The sequence below is a fragment of the Acanthopagrus latus genome, chromosome 7, assembly GCF_904848185.1.
Source record: "Acanthopagrus latus isolate v.2019 chromosome 7, fAcaLat1.1, whole genome shotgun sequence".
NCBI classification, from domain to species: domain Eukaryota; kingdom Metazoa; phylum Chordata; class Actinopteri; order Spariformes; family Sparidae; genus Acanthopagrus; species Acanthopagrus latus.
Genome location: NC_051045.1, coordinates 17,957,116 through 17,975,102, shown reverse-complemented (window position 1 = coordinate 17,975,102; position 17,987 = coordinate 17,957,116). Strand labels below are relative to the sequence as shown.

The 17,987-nt window shown below is 42.9% G+C and overlaps 1 protein-coding gene and 1 long non-coding RNA gene across 4 annotated transcripts in view; both read left to right on the top strand.

Annotated features, from left to right (window-relative positions):
- The window catches only part of pex14 (peroxisomal biogenesis factor 14), a 52,121-nt gene extending 48,102 nt beyond the window's left edge, over positions 1–4,019 (top strand). Inside the window, exons 9-10 of one of the 3 annotated variants that reach the window (XM_037104839.1) lie at positions 1,768–2,150; positions 3,624–4,019. In XM_037104839.1, coding sequence (XP_036960734.1) covers positions 1,768–2,150; positions 3,624–3,643 — 403 coding nt within the window. In that variant the 3' untranslated portion in view covers positions 3,644–4,019. Of the gene's footprint in view, positions 1–1,767 lie in introns of all 3 variants that reach the window. The other 2 variants (XM_037104837.1, XM_037104838.1) reach the window with 2 other exon arrangements.
- Positions 4,020–4,583: 564 nt separating this feature from the next.
- Positions 4,584–5,238, top strand: LOC119023379. Its single transcript, XR_005076249.1, has 3 exons — positions 4,584–4,722; positions 4,920–4,976; positions 5,105–5,238. It is a non-coding gene; the product is annotated as an uncharacterized LOC119023379 (long non-coding RNA).
- Positions 5,239–17,987: the final 12,749 nt, after the last annotated feature.

Genomic DNA, 17,987 nt, shown 5'->3' with positions numbered 1-17,987 from the left:
CATTTTTCAGCTGCTGTAACTTCAGATAAGCCCCAAACTGGCTGCTAAATGGCCTGGAAAGCTGATTGGCTCAGAGTGTCAGGCCATTGTTAAAAATACAAAAGAAAATGGGTTGATCAACGTGAAAACAACAGTCATTCAGAAACCTTCACCTGCTTCAAACCTGATGCAATGATCTATGCCTGTTGCATCCGCATGCACTTCCACATTGCATGGAGTGCAAATGGTCAAGCAGTAGGGAAAAAAATCTGGACAGCGCAAGAAATAGATATCTATATGCTCTTTATTTTGTCACATGGTAGAGATCCAGTTACTCAGAGCTTCATGATCGGTAGAGGCCCAGTCAGAGCTCTGAGGAAACGCCAGCTGCATAACAAACTCCAAAAGGGGACAAAAATAATATGAGCACAACTACTTTTGCTTCGTCTGGCCCAGCAGCAGCCGCGACACAGTTGACAGCGGTTCAGCCTAGTTCGCAGATTCTGTAGGCCTTGAATATAACCGAGTAGACTCCCATCTGCACAGAAAGACTGTGAGATGTGGTTAACAGCTCTGAGAAAAGCTACAAAGTTGACCTTGAGTTAAGATTTATTATTTAAGTACATAAATGGTTTCTTGAGTTCTGAGTTTAGATCTTAGAAACAACAACCATAATGTGTATTCTTCGCACAACCACTTCTATAGTGCAGCACTGAACGCGTGTGTTTGTGGATAAATAAATAGAATAAAAGAACATTTATTGTCACATTTCCCATCCAAACCAGCCCTCTTTCAGCACCATCGTTGATCTTAAATATGTTTTATTCTCACAGTCACTACAAGTTGTGATACGATCCCAATTACTTTGAGCAATATTATGGGAAAACAATACACAAGAATATAGAAACACATACCAGAGAAATCAACTGTTTCCTGGTCAATCGCAGATGCTTCTGTCAATCATTTTGTTTGCTGTCAGGGTAAAATCTGATGTTAATACTGCTGTCTTGTAGTACTAGACGTTCCCCTTATTTCTTTCCAGCTTTGTTCCTCAATATAGTCAGGCACAGCCCAGCTCAGTCAGGCCCATTAGCATGCATGATTATGTATCAGTGTCTATAATGAAGCCTGAAGTAAGAGTGTACATCAGAAAAGCGGGCGAGGAGGAAAATTGCCTCAGAACTGTGTAGTTGAGCATGTTTTGTTCATCCCGTACATTCTAATCAGTAATAATCCCTTTGTCATTTGCTTTCTTGACTCCTTCCTGCCTCTCACAATGAGTTTTCTGGCAAAGGCTTGAATCACAAAATAAAGACTCTGAATCACCATCTGTCTCCAAACGTGCTCTCTTCCTGTTCAAATGATCCAAATCGTCTCCAAACTGTTCTTTTTTTTCCCCCTAACCACCAAGAAGTGCTGATCCCATTATGATTCAACGTTGTCTTTTTGATCTTAAAAGCTGCAGTGGATGTAATTAAAAAAATCTTAGAGCTTCTTTACCAGGTGTGTTGAACATCTGGCTGTTTGAGGGGGAAAAAGCCATTTTCTCTGTTGTAATTATGAGGATTACGTAGCGTGCTTTTGTGTGCGGCTGCATGCTGAAAAATAAACCAGTGTCGAGGACGTGTTGTTATTCAGCACCTGACTTAAAAAGCTATGTGTAGGTTTGTGGTTGCAGTATGTCCAATTATTGCTGATTACATCGTGGGAAAGCGCTTTTCACACATTTTGATCACAGTGAGGTTGATGATGAGATTGTGATCAGGCGTCATTTTCTCTCCCCCACAGGAAGCAATTCCCCTCCACTCCCACCATTCCTAAGATCCCCTCGTGGCAGATTCCCCTGAAGCCGCCATCGGTACCCGGCTCGCCGTCCATCAACAGCAGCAGCGACATCTCTCCTGTCAGTAACGAGTCAGTCAACTCCTCCCCCGTTAAAGACGGACACCACAGCCCCCAGGATGCTCTGGGGGGGCCCGATGGGGCTCACGGTATCAACGGCGATGCCAGCCCTTTGGACCTCGTCACAACGCTGCCCCTGAAGGATCAGGTCCGCATGGAGGTGCAGGGGGAGGAGGAGAAAAAGGAGGAAGAGGAGGATGATGTCAACCATGAAGAGGAGGAGGAGGAGGAGGAGGATGGGCTAAGCATGCAGACAGAAGACCGGCGAGGTGGGGATGGACAGATTAACGAACAGGTGGACAAACTGAGGCGGCCCGAGGGTGCCAGCAATGAGAGCGAGGTGGATTAGACGACAATAGACAGCACAAAAACACTCTCCAAACACAGCTTCTCATCTCTGCTGACGGCTTTGTTTCATTCTGCTCCTCTCTGCTCGCTCTCACTCTGTTTGTTATGTTTTTGAAATCCGTCCTCACTGTCTCTTTCCACTTGTTTCTGTAACATGTTAATCTTGAGTGAAATGAGGAGTAGGCGTGGGTGTGAGAAGACGCAAAACTGACAGATATTGGAGTGTGTAGTTGACACACTGCTTACCTCGATCCACTAGTCATCATGCAAAGTAAATGACAGCGTGGCAAGCCAAGCACCATGCCATGACGTTTCTTTGAAAGGAGAAGTGACGTGCAGCAGTCAAATCAGAATGACTTTAAAAGGCTTTCTGCAGTACTAACCGTATGTGACTTACTGCTTTTAATTTTCATGATTTGATCAGATAATTCACAGCTTTGCCTTGGTGCCCTTGTAACTTGTAACTGTACTAAAGCTCTTACGCAGACCAAAGAGGCAGTGCTGCACACACACACACACACACACTATCTCTCCTGTATAGTGCAGCTGTAGGTCAGGAGTCATATGTTGCTGCTTCAGTCTCAAAGTTACTGTGAGCTTCCAGAGAAGCATTAGCAGAGTTTGTCCCCCTGTTGATGGCAATAGGAGAGGACAAGCTCTTCCAGGGCCGGAGCTTTTAGCCTCTTTTATGTGTCCTTTCGCATTGGTGTCAGTCTGTCAATAATTCACAAGGCCAGCAGGGTGGCATTTGGGTGAAATAAAAGCCCTGAAATTCGAGATTAGAATGTGATGACGGGTTTTGTTCCGCACCGGTGTCAGAGTGCTCATATGCTCAAAGGAGGGGGAAGATAAATGTTTTTACCCCCTTTTTCACTGAGGGCTGAATTGTGCATCTTTTTTTTTTTTTTTTGGGAGTGTGTTTGTGCGTGGCAGGCAAGGAAAAAACCCAGGCTGTCTGCTGAGCTGTATCTGTGTCTCCAGCAGGGCAGCTGATTTGGTTTGTGAAGTATGTTAATAATCAAATGATCAACAAATAACAGATGTATTAGTTCATGCAGCTTGAAATGTCAAGGAGGCTAAAAGCGGAAATCTAATACAGAAAGCCCAGTTGCATTGTATTATTTTCCGTGACAAACCCTCCGGTCCAAATTATGTAGGGCCTCCTAGAGTGAGTAATCTTTACAGAAAACGGCGCCAATATTTTGTAATTAAGCTGCAGTAAGACGACGAGGGCTGCCACAGATGGAAGTTGCAGAACTCGTATCGCTTTCTTTTTTCTCTCTTCTCAGTGTGGAGGTGGATTGGGGGAAGTTAAGAAAAAAAATTGCCCCATGATTGAAAAGGAAAGTAATAAATGAATACCTGACTTATTGAATTACTCACTCTGTCTCCAGCTAACAAGAAGAGTCCATGAGTGAGAAGAAGGGATATCAGCTGTCGTGCCATTTCCACCTCCATCACACGGCCTTCATTAGGAACACAGAGAAGGTAGAGGCATTTCTGTGTGACGCCCGGTCCTAACCTGCAGATAATGTTTAGCTCTTTGAGTTTGTGTTAAAAAGTGTTGAATGATGAGACAATAACATTGCAGAATGCTGTAAAATATGTATTTTTTTGATTGGTTGGAAATGACTTTGTATGGATGAATGAGATTGTTCAGCACAGAATCAAGAGGTGTAACTTCTGCTTCGTCGCCACTGTAGTGTCAGTGATTGGTCCGCTCTGTAACCTGCTGATTACTGTCCAAAAGTGTACATAAGTGTAATAAATTTGGTTTATCTCAAGTAAAATCTCTGTTATATTCATTTAAAATCAACAGGACACAAAAGATTACCGTATGCCACTATCAGAGGACAGAAGTAGTATTTTATCGGTATTTCCATGTTCACATTTTATATTTCATGAATTCAGTTGTTCTTTTAAGTCTGTGAAATGTCTTTTTTTCTTTTAATTACATACGTATATATTTTTTTATTTAACATGCTTATCATTTGAGTTAAATTATGTTTCCATCCATCCTCTTAACTTTAAAAGTGCACAAAAAGAAACCTAAAACACACAGGACTCGTCCTTTGAGTGCAGATTTTGTCCTTGTTTTTAATCTCATTCCGATATGTTTGTGTGAATGTGGGTGTGTGCCTGTAACACTAGTATCTAGTAACGTTTCTATGTTCTGTTTGGTAATAATAAAATCAAACTGGGAGCTTCTGTTGTAACATCAGTGCTGTTTCACCATCTGAAGGCCTGTGAATTCTACAACCATTTATAGGTCAAAGTGTCTGATTAATCATTGTGGTTCAAGAGCTTGTTTTTTTTAATGCCAAATCTCTCAACCAGCTGCAGACTACCCTGTAAGACCAGCTACACATGAGAATACTACAGTACTTGTGTGTATACTGTGTGTAGAACCATGAATCATCCTTTACTGAGTTTTCAGAAAGCATGATGGGGCAGGGACTTTCAGCTTTTCTTCAGCTTTCTCTCTGGAAATGAGTAAGTGACATAGTTTTACATTGTATGTGTGAAGATTTGTTTATTTCTGTAGGCGGATTGTCAATCTTCTGGTTTCTGTCGTGGGAGTGTTTCCTTTTAAAGCAGGGGTTCCTATTTGATTTAGAGTACACTGAAGATGTTGAAGATAGCACGGTTATGCTTACATTATTATTTTTTTAAAGGTTATTTTTTTTCAGAGGCAGAGTGAGACAGACAGGGATAATGAGAAGAGAGAATGGTTGCAGAGACAGAAGGTAAGCTATGGTTGTCACCACAGTGTTTCTGTTTCCTGTGAGGTTGTAATGCTCCAACCAAAATACAGATTTGCTAAATCGATGCAAAATGTAGAAAGTGCTTTGCTAAGCTTTAATTTTGTTACCAGCCGTAGGTCCAGCAGTGTCACAGCTGGCCTGAGGCGGAGCCAGAGAACAGCCGTGTTGTTGCCTGAATCTGTTTTGACTTTGAGGACGTGTCATCGTCAGACTTTCAGAAGTTGAAGATGTTCTTTGTCATTCCAGGAAGAAAAACATTATAACCGTACTTCGAGCAAAGAGCTTATGGTGTAGGTGAGTTATACCAGAGCTGCTAATGGTTCAGTACAGTTACATGTATCAAAGTGGCTTTTATAAGACCACCGTATACAGACATTATACACAGGTATTGCCATGATAGTACAAATCTGGGCTGAAACAGATAAGATGTTTGAAATAACATTCTGTCTGGTAGCTAAGGCCAATATTTATTTATTTTCCTCCTGTTTTTATTTATACGTATATCTGCCCTTCCTTACATTATCTAACCCCCTATGAGCACACATTCAAACACACATCATGAAACAACCATTCAACATTTGCCAACAAGCTAATCGTGAGGTAAATATTGTTTGATACAGATGTGCCACAGAACAATCAGGGCATCTTTGTGTATGAATTAGAGCCGGACGATGTGGCCTTGAAATAATATCACAATATTTTTGGGGCCATATATATACAATATATACCAAGATATTTTCAAATGTTCTCAAAAACACTTCATAGATGCATAAATATAACAATATTTTGATGAAACAGGCCGCACTTCTTAATTGATATTTCAGTACAGTTGTCGGAAAGATAATACTAACACAATTAGATCGTTGATGAATGAACATCAGCAATGTGGATATAATGACTAAGTGAGTAAATACAAATTACATCCCTTTACTGTACCGCTGCCGTGAAACCAGGAATTATGTCATATCACGATACAAAAAATATTCATAATCTAAGATGGTATATTGGCTCACTGTAACAATGAGTAACATTGCACTCCTAAAACAAGTCGTACGGGAGATGCATGGTTGGACTTTTCACTTAACTTTCTCTCCTCACTTGCTAAATGGTGCACCATCATTACCCAAAATTCAAGTCAACTGTGGACCGGTCAGCAAATGTGTTACACAAGAATGTTTGGTGAACATCTCTTACATGAGCTATTGGATGCTGCTTTCGATTTAGTCAAGATGCGACATTCAGGGAGCGCACCCTGTGAGATATTAGTTCATCAGTGTCCCCTATTAGCCGCGACGTCATCTAGTCTTCCTGCAGTCTGAAATTTTGAGATCCATACTGAATAAAATCACAGCTACGGACAGTTTGTCTCCCTTTATAAAGTGAATGTGTACCACCTCATGCTCCATATTTAGTGGCAAAATGTGAGGCGAAGAAACCATCTGCAGAATCTCAGCTTTTTTATTTGTAATTAAAAATCTGAACATAAATCGGTGGCTGCTGCTCGCACCGGTAGGATTGCTGATAACTCCACAAGGTTCCCGGCGTTGACAGCACAGCTCAAATCACACGCCCACAGTTTGTTCTCTTAATATGCAATTCTCTAGCGTCTTGTCAATACACGGGCCCTCCATAGATCCTCAACCTAAAAAAAAAAAAAAAAAAGCTGGGCGGAAAAGGCCCATTTTTCCTCATCCGGGGCATTCTGAATATTGCCGTGCATTATCAAGTGCATGAATTTAATTTATCAAGGTCTGAATGATCAATAGCGTTTCACATATTGATGAGGTGTATAAACTTCTCTGAGGTTCGATACCACATCCCTTTGTAATCCATTAACCTCTCCCTGGAGTTCAGGCCAACCTTAGATTTATAGGGACCCACTGTAATAAATCCACTTGTACATCATTTAGTGTCTTGGGGGATTTGCAGCACATTCCTGTCCAGAAAGCACCATCTATCCTAACCTCATATTCTCATCTACATTTTAAAAGTCTTAACAAACATCGCCTCCGCAGTCTGCGTACCCTCTTGGAAAAACCTTGTGCCTTGTGTGAGCACACTTCCAGGGGTAAAGCTGGTGTGTTAGCCAGTAACCAGCGCCTCTCAGTGTGGCAGGGCAGTGAGGGATTGTTTGTCCAAAGCAACACCTTGGTTTTGACACCATTTGGCTCCCCGGTTGGGAGCCTTAACCTCATCAATCTTGCTGCTAAACGGAGAGCACTCAATAGGGTGGTGTATCGACGCGCTCTGAACTCCATTGTTCACTGGAACTGAGCACTCAGCAGGTTAGAGGGCTGAGTGTCTCCTTGGATCAATGCAAGGGTTGTTAGCCCATCGCAGCCAGTCAGAGGGCTAACATGACTCTGTCTGCACCGTACACACATCATCTCTACTCATTTAAAACTCCTTCTTGAGTCCTTGAGAGTTGATCCTGGTCCAGCTTTTGCTTGCAGGATAGTTCAACATCCCAGCAGCAGCATTTGTGTGGTTCCTGAGGCATGAAGCTCCAACCGACATGGCAGCCAGTCATCTCTCTCCAGGGGGAAGTGTCCTGTAAAAAAAAAAAAAATTTGCATAGGAAAGGTCGCGGACAATGCACTAAGAGGAGGCCTGAGGAAGAAATGCGTCTCCTTCCTCTTCCCTGTGAGATAAGATGCATGTGGCATGCAGCTGGGAGCAATCTGATGTAATACTTGATGTGTGACAAGGCCTGTGGAACTCCACCGGTTGCTTTGCCCCTCTGGAAATATCCTTTTACTCCTCGGGATTCCACCTTTGGACTGATGCTATCACCATCTGCTGTGAAAACCTGTTAACCGTCTTTCAAGATGCTCTCTTACCATTTAGTTTCTCCTAAATTTTCTATACTTTTGGGTCTTGAGTGTGGCTGCGGGGAACAAAATCACCAGTCAGTCCACCACTTTGGTTCGGACAGATTTATCTCTACAACTATTGGATGGATTGCCATTAAATGTTGTACAGACATTTTCAGTGCCTCGAGAATGAATCTCAGACTCTATACCAAGTCAAACTCTTCAATCTGTTATGTTAAATATCTCACTACCTGATGGATGCATTGGACAAAATGTTGTCCCATGGTTCCTGGATGATGTGTCCTTGTCACTTTGGTGATCTCCCGACTTTTCCTCCTGTGCCACCATGAGGTTGACATTCATGGTGGCATTCATGGTCTTGTGTTACAGGTAGGCTAGTGAAAACTTATGCCAGCAAGTATGCTAGGCTGTAGTCATGTAAACATTCACATTGCGACTGACAAACAAAATGGTCACGCCTGGTGAGCTACATTGCCATCGAGTCACTGTTGAAAGTCGGAGCCAGTTTCCTTTTGATTTGTTCCATGTCATGTCCATCATGCAGCATCAAGTGTCCAATGCCGCTTTGTAGCCTCATATCGCCGGCTTCCTTATAATAATGACTTGTGGCCTGAAGCTTTGTCACTGGTAGTTTGAACACACCGTCAGTTTTGAGGAAAATATTCATGGCTTTATGCTCTCCGTAGGCTTGTACTTCAGTGGGTCAGCAGGCCTAAACCCTGTTCTGACTGATGCCTTTCCTCAAGAGCTTTCAGCAGTGAAAGTAAGGAAGCATGGGTCACCTCCAAAAGCTCTCAGCTGCTGTCTCTCTAAAAGCAGCTTACCAGTTCTGAGCAGCCGCTGAACACTGGCTCCTTCCTGGTGAAAATGAGAACATTTGACAAGCCAAGGTCACCAGGGGGCTTTGCCTGTATAAGGCTTCAATCGCAGGGCCCAGCGAACACTGCAAAGTCATAAAGCACTTTGTCATCACTCGCTATATAAACTCTCAACAATCAAGTGGGATCACATTCCCTCCCTCCCACCCTCCCACTCTGTGTGGCCTGTGTCACTTGATTTTCTCCTGGCGCTGTTTCAAATCCAAATGGAGTGTGTGGATACTGGAGGGCTGTCATGTGGAAGGCTGTGGGGCCTCTTTTGAACCTGAAGGAAAGCTCTGCTCACCTTATTGGCAGGTAAAGGAAGGCACTGGTGAGGAGCAGTTAAGGGAAGGCGGCAGCAGGCTGTAACAAACAGGGAGGTGGGTACTGGCTGGCAATATTTATGAATGGTCCAATAATGAGCCATCAAGAGCGTGGTGGCCATGAGAACACGAAGGGAGACAAAAGGCAGGAAAAAAACGAATGTCCTTGTCCAGCGCTGGTGGAGAGCAGCGACGCCGTTGCGAAGAGATTGGATTATTCAAGGGAAGGCCTGTCAGCCTGCTGAGGCACCACGGCTGCAGGCAGCGCAGGGGCAACAGGTGCGGCGCTCGCCAGCGTTTGTGCAAATTAGACTAATCACAGGGCCTGACTGTGGAACACCTGAAGCATGCTCGTGACCAGGCGGGCAGGAGAGGGGGGTAATGGGGAAGAAAAAGAAGAAGAAAATAAAGGAGTACAGAGGGTCCAACAGCTGTCCTCTCCATGGCTTTTTGTATCCACAACGGACCTCACATTCCCTTAGCACAGCTATTCACCTCATAGAACATGTACATAAACAAGTCCGCAGGCATGTTAGCGACTGTGACACTGCACAGAGACACAGATTTCAAGGGCAAACATGTAAGATTTTCTTCTTGAAAACATTCAAAAATTAACAAAAAATAATCACCAGCATGTAATTAAATAAGTTTTCATGTTGTGCCACAGTTAGCAGCAGTTAGCTGCTACTCTGGTCATATGCTGCCCCTATTTGTTTTGAATAGGAATTTGACAGGTGGCTAATGCTAATGCCAGTTCTGACAGCACTGATACTATAGCTGCATTTACGCTAACCTCTTCAGGAGCCACCATTTTTTGATATAAACAGTTGTTATTCTCACTAGTCGTTAAACCCAACCCATGTCTGTAGCTGCCAGTAGGGCCTCACCTCAGGAGCTAACATGTTGTACAAGATAGAATTCCACAAAACTAATTAAAAGTAGTCTTACAGCAGATCAGCTAGTCTAGTTTCATTATAAATGTCAATCTGGAGACATATTCAGGATTTCTACTTTGTCAGAGGAAACGTCTCAGTGTTTGCTGAACAGCTACCAGTCAAAACCTAGTTTCTTTGACTGTTCGCACAACTAATTCACATTTTTAACTGATTTGGAAGGTCTCTGGTAACCATTTTCAGTTCGAAGACCCAGAATATTCACACAAGAAATGATCTTAAGATTCACCAGGCCAGATTCTGTAGCTTTCTAGCTGAAGTCACTGAATCACGTCTTCTTGTAGCTGCCCAGAGGTTCAAACTTTCACCCTCCATGAATACGCGTCTGTGGAGAAGGGGGAGGCCGGACATTCACCGACCCTGTCCTCCAAAGTTGGCATGGATTGTCACAGCGAAATACAACCCACATTTTCATGCCCTGAGTGAGGAGGAGAGCGGGTGAAAAAAAATAATCCCAAAATCCCTCAGTGGACACCCAATGTCTTGTTTTGGAGGGTCAGCGGCACTCACAGAATTCTTCTGGTAACAGAAGCCCGCAGTGAATGATGGACGTTTTCTATTATTAGCATCAGCAGAATCTTCCCAACCTTTGCTTCTTCCATGCTACAAATATCACATTGCTGATGTATTCCATATTAAATTACTGAGTTTTAACCGAGCGGGGCTGTGCAGTGTCTGTTATCAACAACCATAATGTGGAAGATTAGCACACACATGATGCCCACCTGTTGCCCAGCTCTGTTTTTATGAAGGTCACAGCTGTGATACTGAAACCGGTCTTTTTTAAAGGCGCTCGTGATGTTCATGAGGGCGTGGGGCTGCTGTTGTTCAGGAGTCATTCTACAGAAATAACGCTGATTGTAACGCTTTAATTTTAAATGTATGGCAACAGTTCTGTGACTGTGTGACCAACCAGAGACCGTACTCAAAAACTTCAACCCGCTTAAGGTCTTCACCACATGCTTGTCTTTCAAATGCCACAGTTGTCACATTTCTGTTCAGCCCACGCATGTCAAGTTGGTCTTTGTTCCCACCCGGCGTCTGCCGTCCACGCTGGAGGAGTGACATTAATATCTTTTGCTTTATATTCATATCAGAACTACCTGAAGAAATTTCCTTTTTAAGGTCAGAAGAGATGTTTGTTTCTTTTTTTTTACTTGGTTTCTCTTGCAAAATCAGTATGAGTAATGATTGTTTGACCAAAGCTAACTAGTCTAACGTGCGTTTTGGGAATGATTCACCCATCAGTGCTTGATTAGTATCTGCAAAGTTCAGCATGGAACAAAATGACTGAAAACCTGAGTTTGAGAATTAGTTTTTACCAAATTCTAATTAAAAACTGTCCAGAACAAGGCAAGTGTGTTGATATAATGGGATAAAGTACATAAAAAAAAAAATAAAAAAAAAAAAAACAGTCCGTGCATGCAGTTAAGTTATAGATGCTGAGAATATCAGGAAGTGAATTAAAGGACACATTCCCCATAAAATGAAACATTTAGACTCACCTGATTGTGATTATGTCAGGTTTCACATTCCACAAAACATTTCTGGAGCTTCACGGCGAAACAGACTTGCATTGCTCTCCCTAAACAACTGAAGTAGATGGGGACTTGTTTTAAAACATAAAAAAAAGAAAACGACTGAAAGACAACAAAAAAATGGCTCCATACAGCTCACTAGATGCAATCCAAGTCTCCGGAAGCCCTTAGATCCCAGATTGACAATTAGTGAGACATTATTTGCTCTGTTTATGCGTCAAAACTGTAGCTGTTAAGCTAAAAGCGTTGGCATGCAGCCCGTCTGAACTGGGTGCAAGTCTAACACGTTTTCATATCAATTTTGGATTCAGGGATTCCATAGACTCAGATTAGTTTTATTTTTTGGATACCTTTTTAAGTCCCCACCTACTTCAGTACTACTGCAACACTGTTGTACTGTGAAGCTCCATAAATGTTGAGTAGACTAAGAAACTTCACTCGACTCTCCATCAGTCCGAGGGTGAATAGATATTGACCCAATTTTGGATTAACTTATTCTAAGAGGCTGCCAAATATTTTGACCACTAATTTAATCAGCAAGAAAATCTTTTCTTCTTCATGACAGTAGCTGTTCTGCTATCTGATGAGTCGGCAGAACACCACTGACCTGTTCCCACGTGTAAAAAAGAAACTTTTTCTGTTTTGGTTCCACATTTGTGACCAAAACTTCATCTTTTTTTTTTCTCCTATGTGACCCGTAACTGTTCCTCGTTGAAAGTCACAGATTAACTGAGTGACACTTCCTGCATCCCATCATGTAAACGAGATAAGATGTGCACGTGAGGAATTCATTAACGCAGATTATTAACAGGTGTGTGTGTGTATGTGTGTGTGTGTGTGTGTGTGTGTGTGTGTGTGTGTGTGTGTGTGTGTGTGAGAGAGAGAGAGAGAGAGAGAGACAGAGAGACAGAGTCAAGCAGTAAACACCAACTTCCCTGTACACGTAAACAGGCAAACCCCTTTAATGTGCTTCGGGAGAGAAGCATCGTTTTCTCCGCAGCATTAACATAAGAGTGAGTCATACAAGCGCCGCTGCCAGAGTCAAACGGTTTTACAGCTCTGTCAAACGCTGTCCGTTGTGTGTTCCAGCCATCATCGCCGAGCAGAAACACCATGTTGGACCATTCCAGCTTATTGTCAGCCAATATGCCAGGCTTTTTCCCTGAAAGAAAACGATCCCATTCCCCCTCGGACTCCCGTCAAATTAAGCAAATTTACAGCTTAGCACTTAAGAATTCTCCGTTTGCCAAGAAAGCAGCAGCAGGCCTCACTTGCCAGTTTAGCAGCGCTGCACTGTGGCAATTCAAGTGGAATGAGAATTACTTCTGAGAGAGCGCCGGGCCATTAGATTTTTCTTCTTCCTCTTCTTCTTTTTTTCTCTCCTTTTGGATGAAGACTCACAAAGTGATGCAACGCTCACACTCGACACCAGAAACCTCTGGTCCGATTCTGCAAAAAAGCGGAGGGCGATGGCGGCGTGGCGACGGGCCAGCCTGGATCGACCACTTTGTGCACTTGTTTCTGGTCGCTGTCTGCTACTAGTTGTTTGTTCCCGCTGGCAAAGTGGTGTTTAACTCTGGGGGATGAGTAATCTACGGCAATGGGCAAACTTGAGGCAGAGTAAAACAAATAGAACACAATGTTTGGTATTTCTCCGTAAACATTTATGTAGCGGGGCTGACGGGAGGCTCATTTTTCACAAGCTGTTTAAAAGGGCCCTGGCGCTAATCTTTCCACTGGATTCTGTTTGTGTTTGTAAGACGACAACTGCGTGTTTACCAAATAACATCTACACCCGTGTAACAGTACACTCACTGCCCCCCCCTTTGTGAGAATGTGTTCACTTCAAACACAGCTCGCAGAAATACAGGAACTGTTTCTTTCACACTCAGCACAGTAATCGCTCACTTTTTGACTCAACAACTTCCCACTGAGGAATCGAACGTCCATCAACATGTATTAAAAAAAAGGTGTTAAGTGCCTGACGTATTGTCTCATCTAGAGGACTTCTAGTCAAGTGTGTTGAAATAATGAATTTTCATGTTCCAGGAAAACTTCATCTAAAGGTCAAACTCATAATCTAAAGTGCTGAAGTGTCTCTCAAGAAAACGCCGCAGCCTGTAGTGACCTACAGCAGCCTCACATCTGTGATAACATCTTTTAAAACAAATATTAGCTTTCACTGATTTTAATGTTTCTTGTGAAGCCACGATGAGCATCTCCGACCTCGAACGCACTTGGTGGAGATGAAAACAGAAACGTCAACAACAACGAAAAAAAAGAAGACAGACGTTTTATCAAAGAGAAAATAAAATGTGATGGGGGCTCATTACCATGAAGATCTGATCAGCAGTTTCCGGACGCTCGCTCGACTTCTTCTCTGTGTGAACCGGCCGCGCTTGAATCCAGTTTTTCAGGTTTTTGACGTTAATGACCACGCCGCGCCGCCGCTTGTTTGTTTTCACCAACTGAATGTTCCAGCTAAAACTGTGAGAAGAATGCTTTGTTATCTTTATGTCGTAAGAGAGAGAAAATGTGTTGAAAGACAAAGATTTGCAGATACACTAAAGAATGTGAGGTGTGTTTATGGAAAAATGAGGGAGAGACAGAGAGAGAGAGAAAAAAAGAAAAAAAAGAAGTAACCGAGCCAGAAACGAGGCATACAGGTGTTGCACAAGAGGGGAATCTATGATCGAAAACCTGCTGAGCGTATACAGAAGTCTGTCTGGGCTTTATGAGGCACAGGATCTTTAAAAGATAATTATATATTTGTGTATTCGGAGGAGGATGAAGTCAATACTCGTCTGACCAGGCGCCCGGTTGCTATGTTGAAAAGCTTGACAACAGCCTACTTCTCTGAGTGTGGTTGGATTTAAATGTGGAAAATATAAAACGGAGCGGAAATCTCTTGTTTTTTGCAGATCTTTGTCGTCCAGCTTTGGTGTTTGATGTCTGAAACTCATCTCGAGTTACAAACTCAGACTTTCCTACGAGTGGCTTTAATAGGCGTGGAAACTATTATTTGGTTACTGTAACTGTTTGTTAATGCTCTCAAAGTTACACTCTTTTCTGTGTCGTCGCCGGGTAGAAACCCTTCTCGCGATAATTGCTTTGTTATTCGGTTACCACATGAAGCAACACCGGGCACCTTGCCTGCAGCTGAATGTCTGCTAAGAGTCCTGAGATCACTACGTGCGCCGCACTTTGCGAGATGCCAACACCGCCGCGTACGGCAGTCGCGCACGTTGGGAGAAGAGCAGCAGCATATCTAAACAGAGCCACATAAGGCAAAGCCGCATGTTCCTATGGCCCTGCATCCAATAAGGTCTTGTTAATGGCAAATTGGATGAGTGTGTGTCCAATTCTCCATTTCCTCTGAGGTGTCTCAGCAGCAACAGCTGCTACCAATGGCAAAGCGGCTTTTTTCACACAGCCCCCTTTTCTGCCGTGTGACTGAGGTCTTTCCAAAATAAGCCCATACACATGCAAAAATAGATAAATGAACATCTATTGCAAAGGGCACGGGATTTAAAGAGAGGGGGCAACTGTGGCGGAGTGCTGAGAGAGACGAGGGAAACATCTCATCCAAAAATGTAAACTATAAATGGGCCAATGAAGCAGTAAAATGAGCAATGCGGCCATGTCATATCCCCGTGATACATGATATACTGTGTACCTGTGGGGCCTATCAGCACCCAGCCAGACTGTGTCTGATGATAAAGATGGGATACGCGAGACGGCAGGTCATTCATTTTATGTAAAAGGCTTTTCCTACTTGTGGCCACAGCCTCATTTTCTGCGGTGTTGAGCTGGGCAGCTTCACGGTTTAGTTATAAAAACTTTTCTCTCCACATTCAGGGTAAAAATAATCTCACTGGATGAGTTAAACATCAACTGGTGGAGCCAAATAAGAGCTCTGATTCACTGACTACACAAGTCCCACAGTTCTGAGTGTATCTGAGCATTTCATGAGTTAACATTATTCATCATTACTTTGTTCATTAAGAAATGTGATTACAGACTTGGTTGTGTGAGGATTTAAAATACATAAATGTGACCTGACAATAGAGCCAAGCACCTAGCCTTAATCTAGGCCCAAATAAGAGTGGACTGACTGACAAAAGGCGTCTTTATTAAAGTAGAAGATATATCAGAGCTTTCTGTTGCCAATCATAACCACAAGTTTTAACGTTGGCATTAGCTGGTTTTAAAGGTCAAAAACTGTTCTGTTGTCAGCTAAAGTCAAACTGATTTGACTTTAGCATCTGTTTAGATGATGATGGTATATGACAGCGCTTCATGGGGGAAATGCTTTTGGGTCCGCAAGGAAAAACTGTTGGCTGCAATACCACTTGTGGCCACTGGGCAAATTATAAGCTAGGCTGAGTGGGGCCTCCATGTCCAGGTGCAAATCTCATATTCAAGGAGCGAAGTAGTCAAAAAAATTCATTCTGTTGTCATTCATGTTTTTTTTTTAAAGGTTTATTTGTTGCCACATGGGGGCAGAACATATTATCAGTAACATATTATCACATATGGACTTGTTATCAAACTGTTTCCTGTTTAGACAGAAGATACAGAGCAAAATTAGCTTTCATTCGGGTGGGTAAGTCTGATATTCACCCTTTTTTTTTTTCCATCTCCTGAATGAAATATCCATCTCTTTAGCTGCTAAATGCTCCACTGTGTTCACCGGCTACATGCCAACTTCTGTATATCTGTTGTTTGTACAGTGAGTTTGTGTGCTAGCGCCACATACTTCTTTTAATTACATTCACATTTTCCACTCAGGTCTGACAAACTCCACCCAGTTATTACTGAAATACTCTGCCACAATCTATCATCCCTCCTATAAAATGCTAAAATCATGTGTCAGGGAGCATCAACAGGACTGAGGGGGAGACAGGCGGTTTGACAAACTGGTGAACAGCCTGTTTTATTGAGAGGTGTGTGCCCGGAGGCAGTTGCTGCAGAGAGGCTTGGACTAAACTGAACGGTGTTATCAACATCACATCTGACTGAAGTATCTGTGTCTCAGGCCCGAACAAAGACGGCTGAAGGTGCTCCGTCATGTTGGCAGCCGTCACACTATAAAGTACATACAGTCCAAACACACTCAGCCAATCAGAGCGTGCGTCCCCGAACGACTGTTCCGATCATCTGGAGCAGCTTTGTTTATTTTTTTTCAGCCAATATCGCACCTCACATCACAATATAGTGATAATGACTGCACACATTATTAGCTTTTTTTCTGTCGGCCTCATCTGCAGCCCACTGCCTCCCAAAAAAGAATGTAATCTTCATCCATCTTTGGTTGAATATCCACTATTTATGTAAACACTTTCTTTCAGTGCACGTCTTAATGTCTCCACACTCTTTGAAACCCAGTTTTGTTTATGTGATGATGTTTTTGCCCCTTATATATTGTTGTTTCTTTAGTTTTTACCATCTCATCTGAAATATTTTTCAGTTGTGCATTATATCGTGTTGTGTATGAATACTGTTCAATTTGTCTCTATTCCAGTGGATCCTTGTAGTCTTTGTTGCAGCAGTGGCCGACTGTACACGCAGGTACTATTTCATCTCATCTTATGTGATCACACTCTCTGGCACATTTTTCTCCCGGAGCTTTTCCAGCTCTCCCTCTCTGGCTATTACTGCAGGATTCAGGAAGAGGCGGGCGGTGAGTCCAGGGCGGGCAAATCTTCATAAATCCTTCCACAGTGGCTACCCTCTTCAGACTCCACTGTACAATATCTGTCTTCATCTAGGAGTGCACAGGCCCAGCCACCTGCTTTTCCTCTGTTCACCCCCTCCCTCCACGCTTTGTGAACTTAATAAAAGCTGCCATTAAGCAGCGCTTCATCTGTTTGGGCCCTAATCTGCCTTATAGGCATCATGTGACCACATATGCACTGCACACCTGTCGTGTGTGTTCCCAGCCCCGACTGTCGCCTCTCCACAGTCTCACTCAACCTGTTCCTGGCACATCAACCGACCGCGTGTCAGCGATGCATGCGCACCCACCTCCCTCTTAAGATACGCACGACTCAAGAGGCGTTTTTTGTGAAAAGGTGGGAAGGATGTGTCGTTCTCTTCTACAGACATTGAAAAAGACATCTGAAAACAGGCCTAAAGTCGTTCAGTACGTTTTTATTTCACTGAGTGAAAAGCTCAATCTTTGCATAAGACATGCAGAAACAGAAGAAAAACATAAATATAGCACAATGAGGATGAACAGCACTGTATCCAAGTGGAAATAAGCAACACGACAAGAATGAATAGTAGTGCTGAGGGCAACAAATTCAAGTAGAGACTTTTTAAAAAATTGCTTCATTGTCTACGTTCATATAAAATGTCTCATGAATCTCGCCAAATTGAACGCTAACGGGAGATGGCTTTTAGTCCAAAAGTGCAATATATTTTACAAAGTCTAAAATGTTGCTCTGTGTATCCACTATGCTGCAGTAAGCAGGCGGCATTCG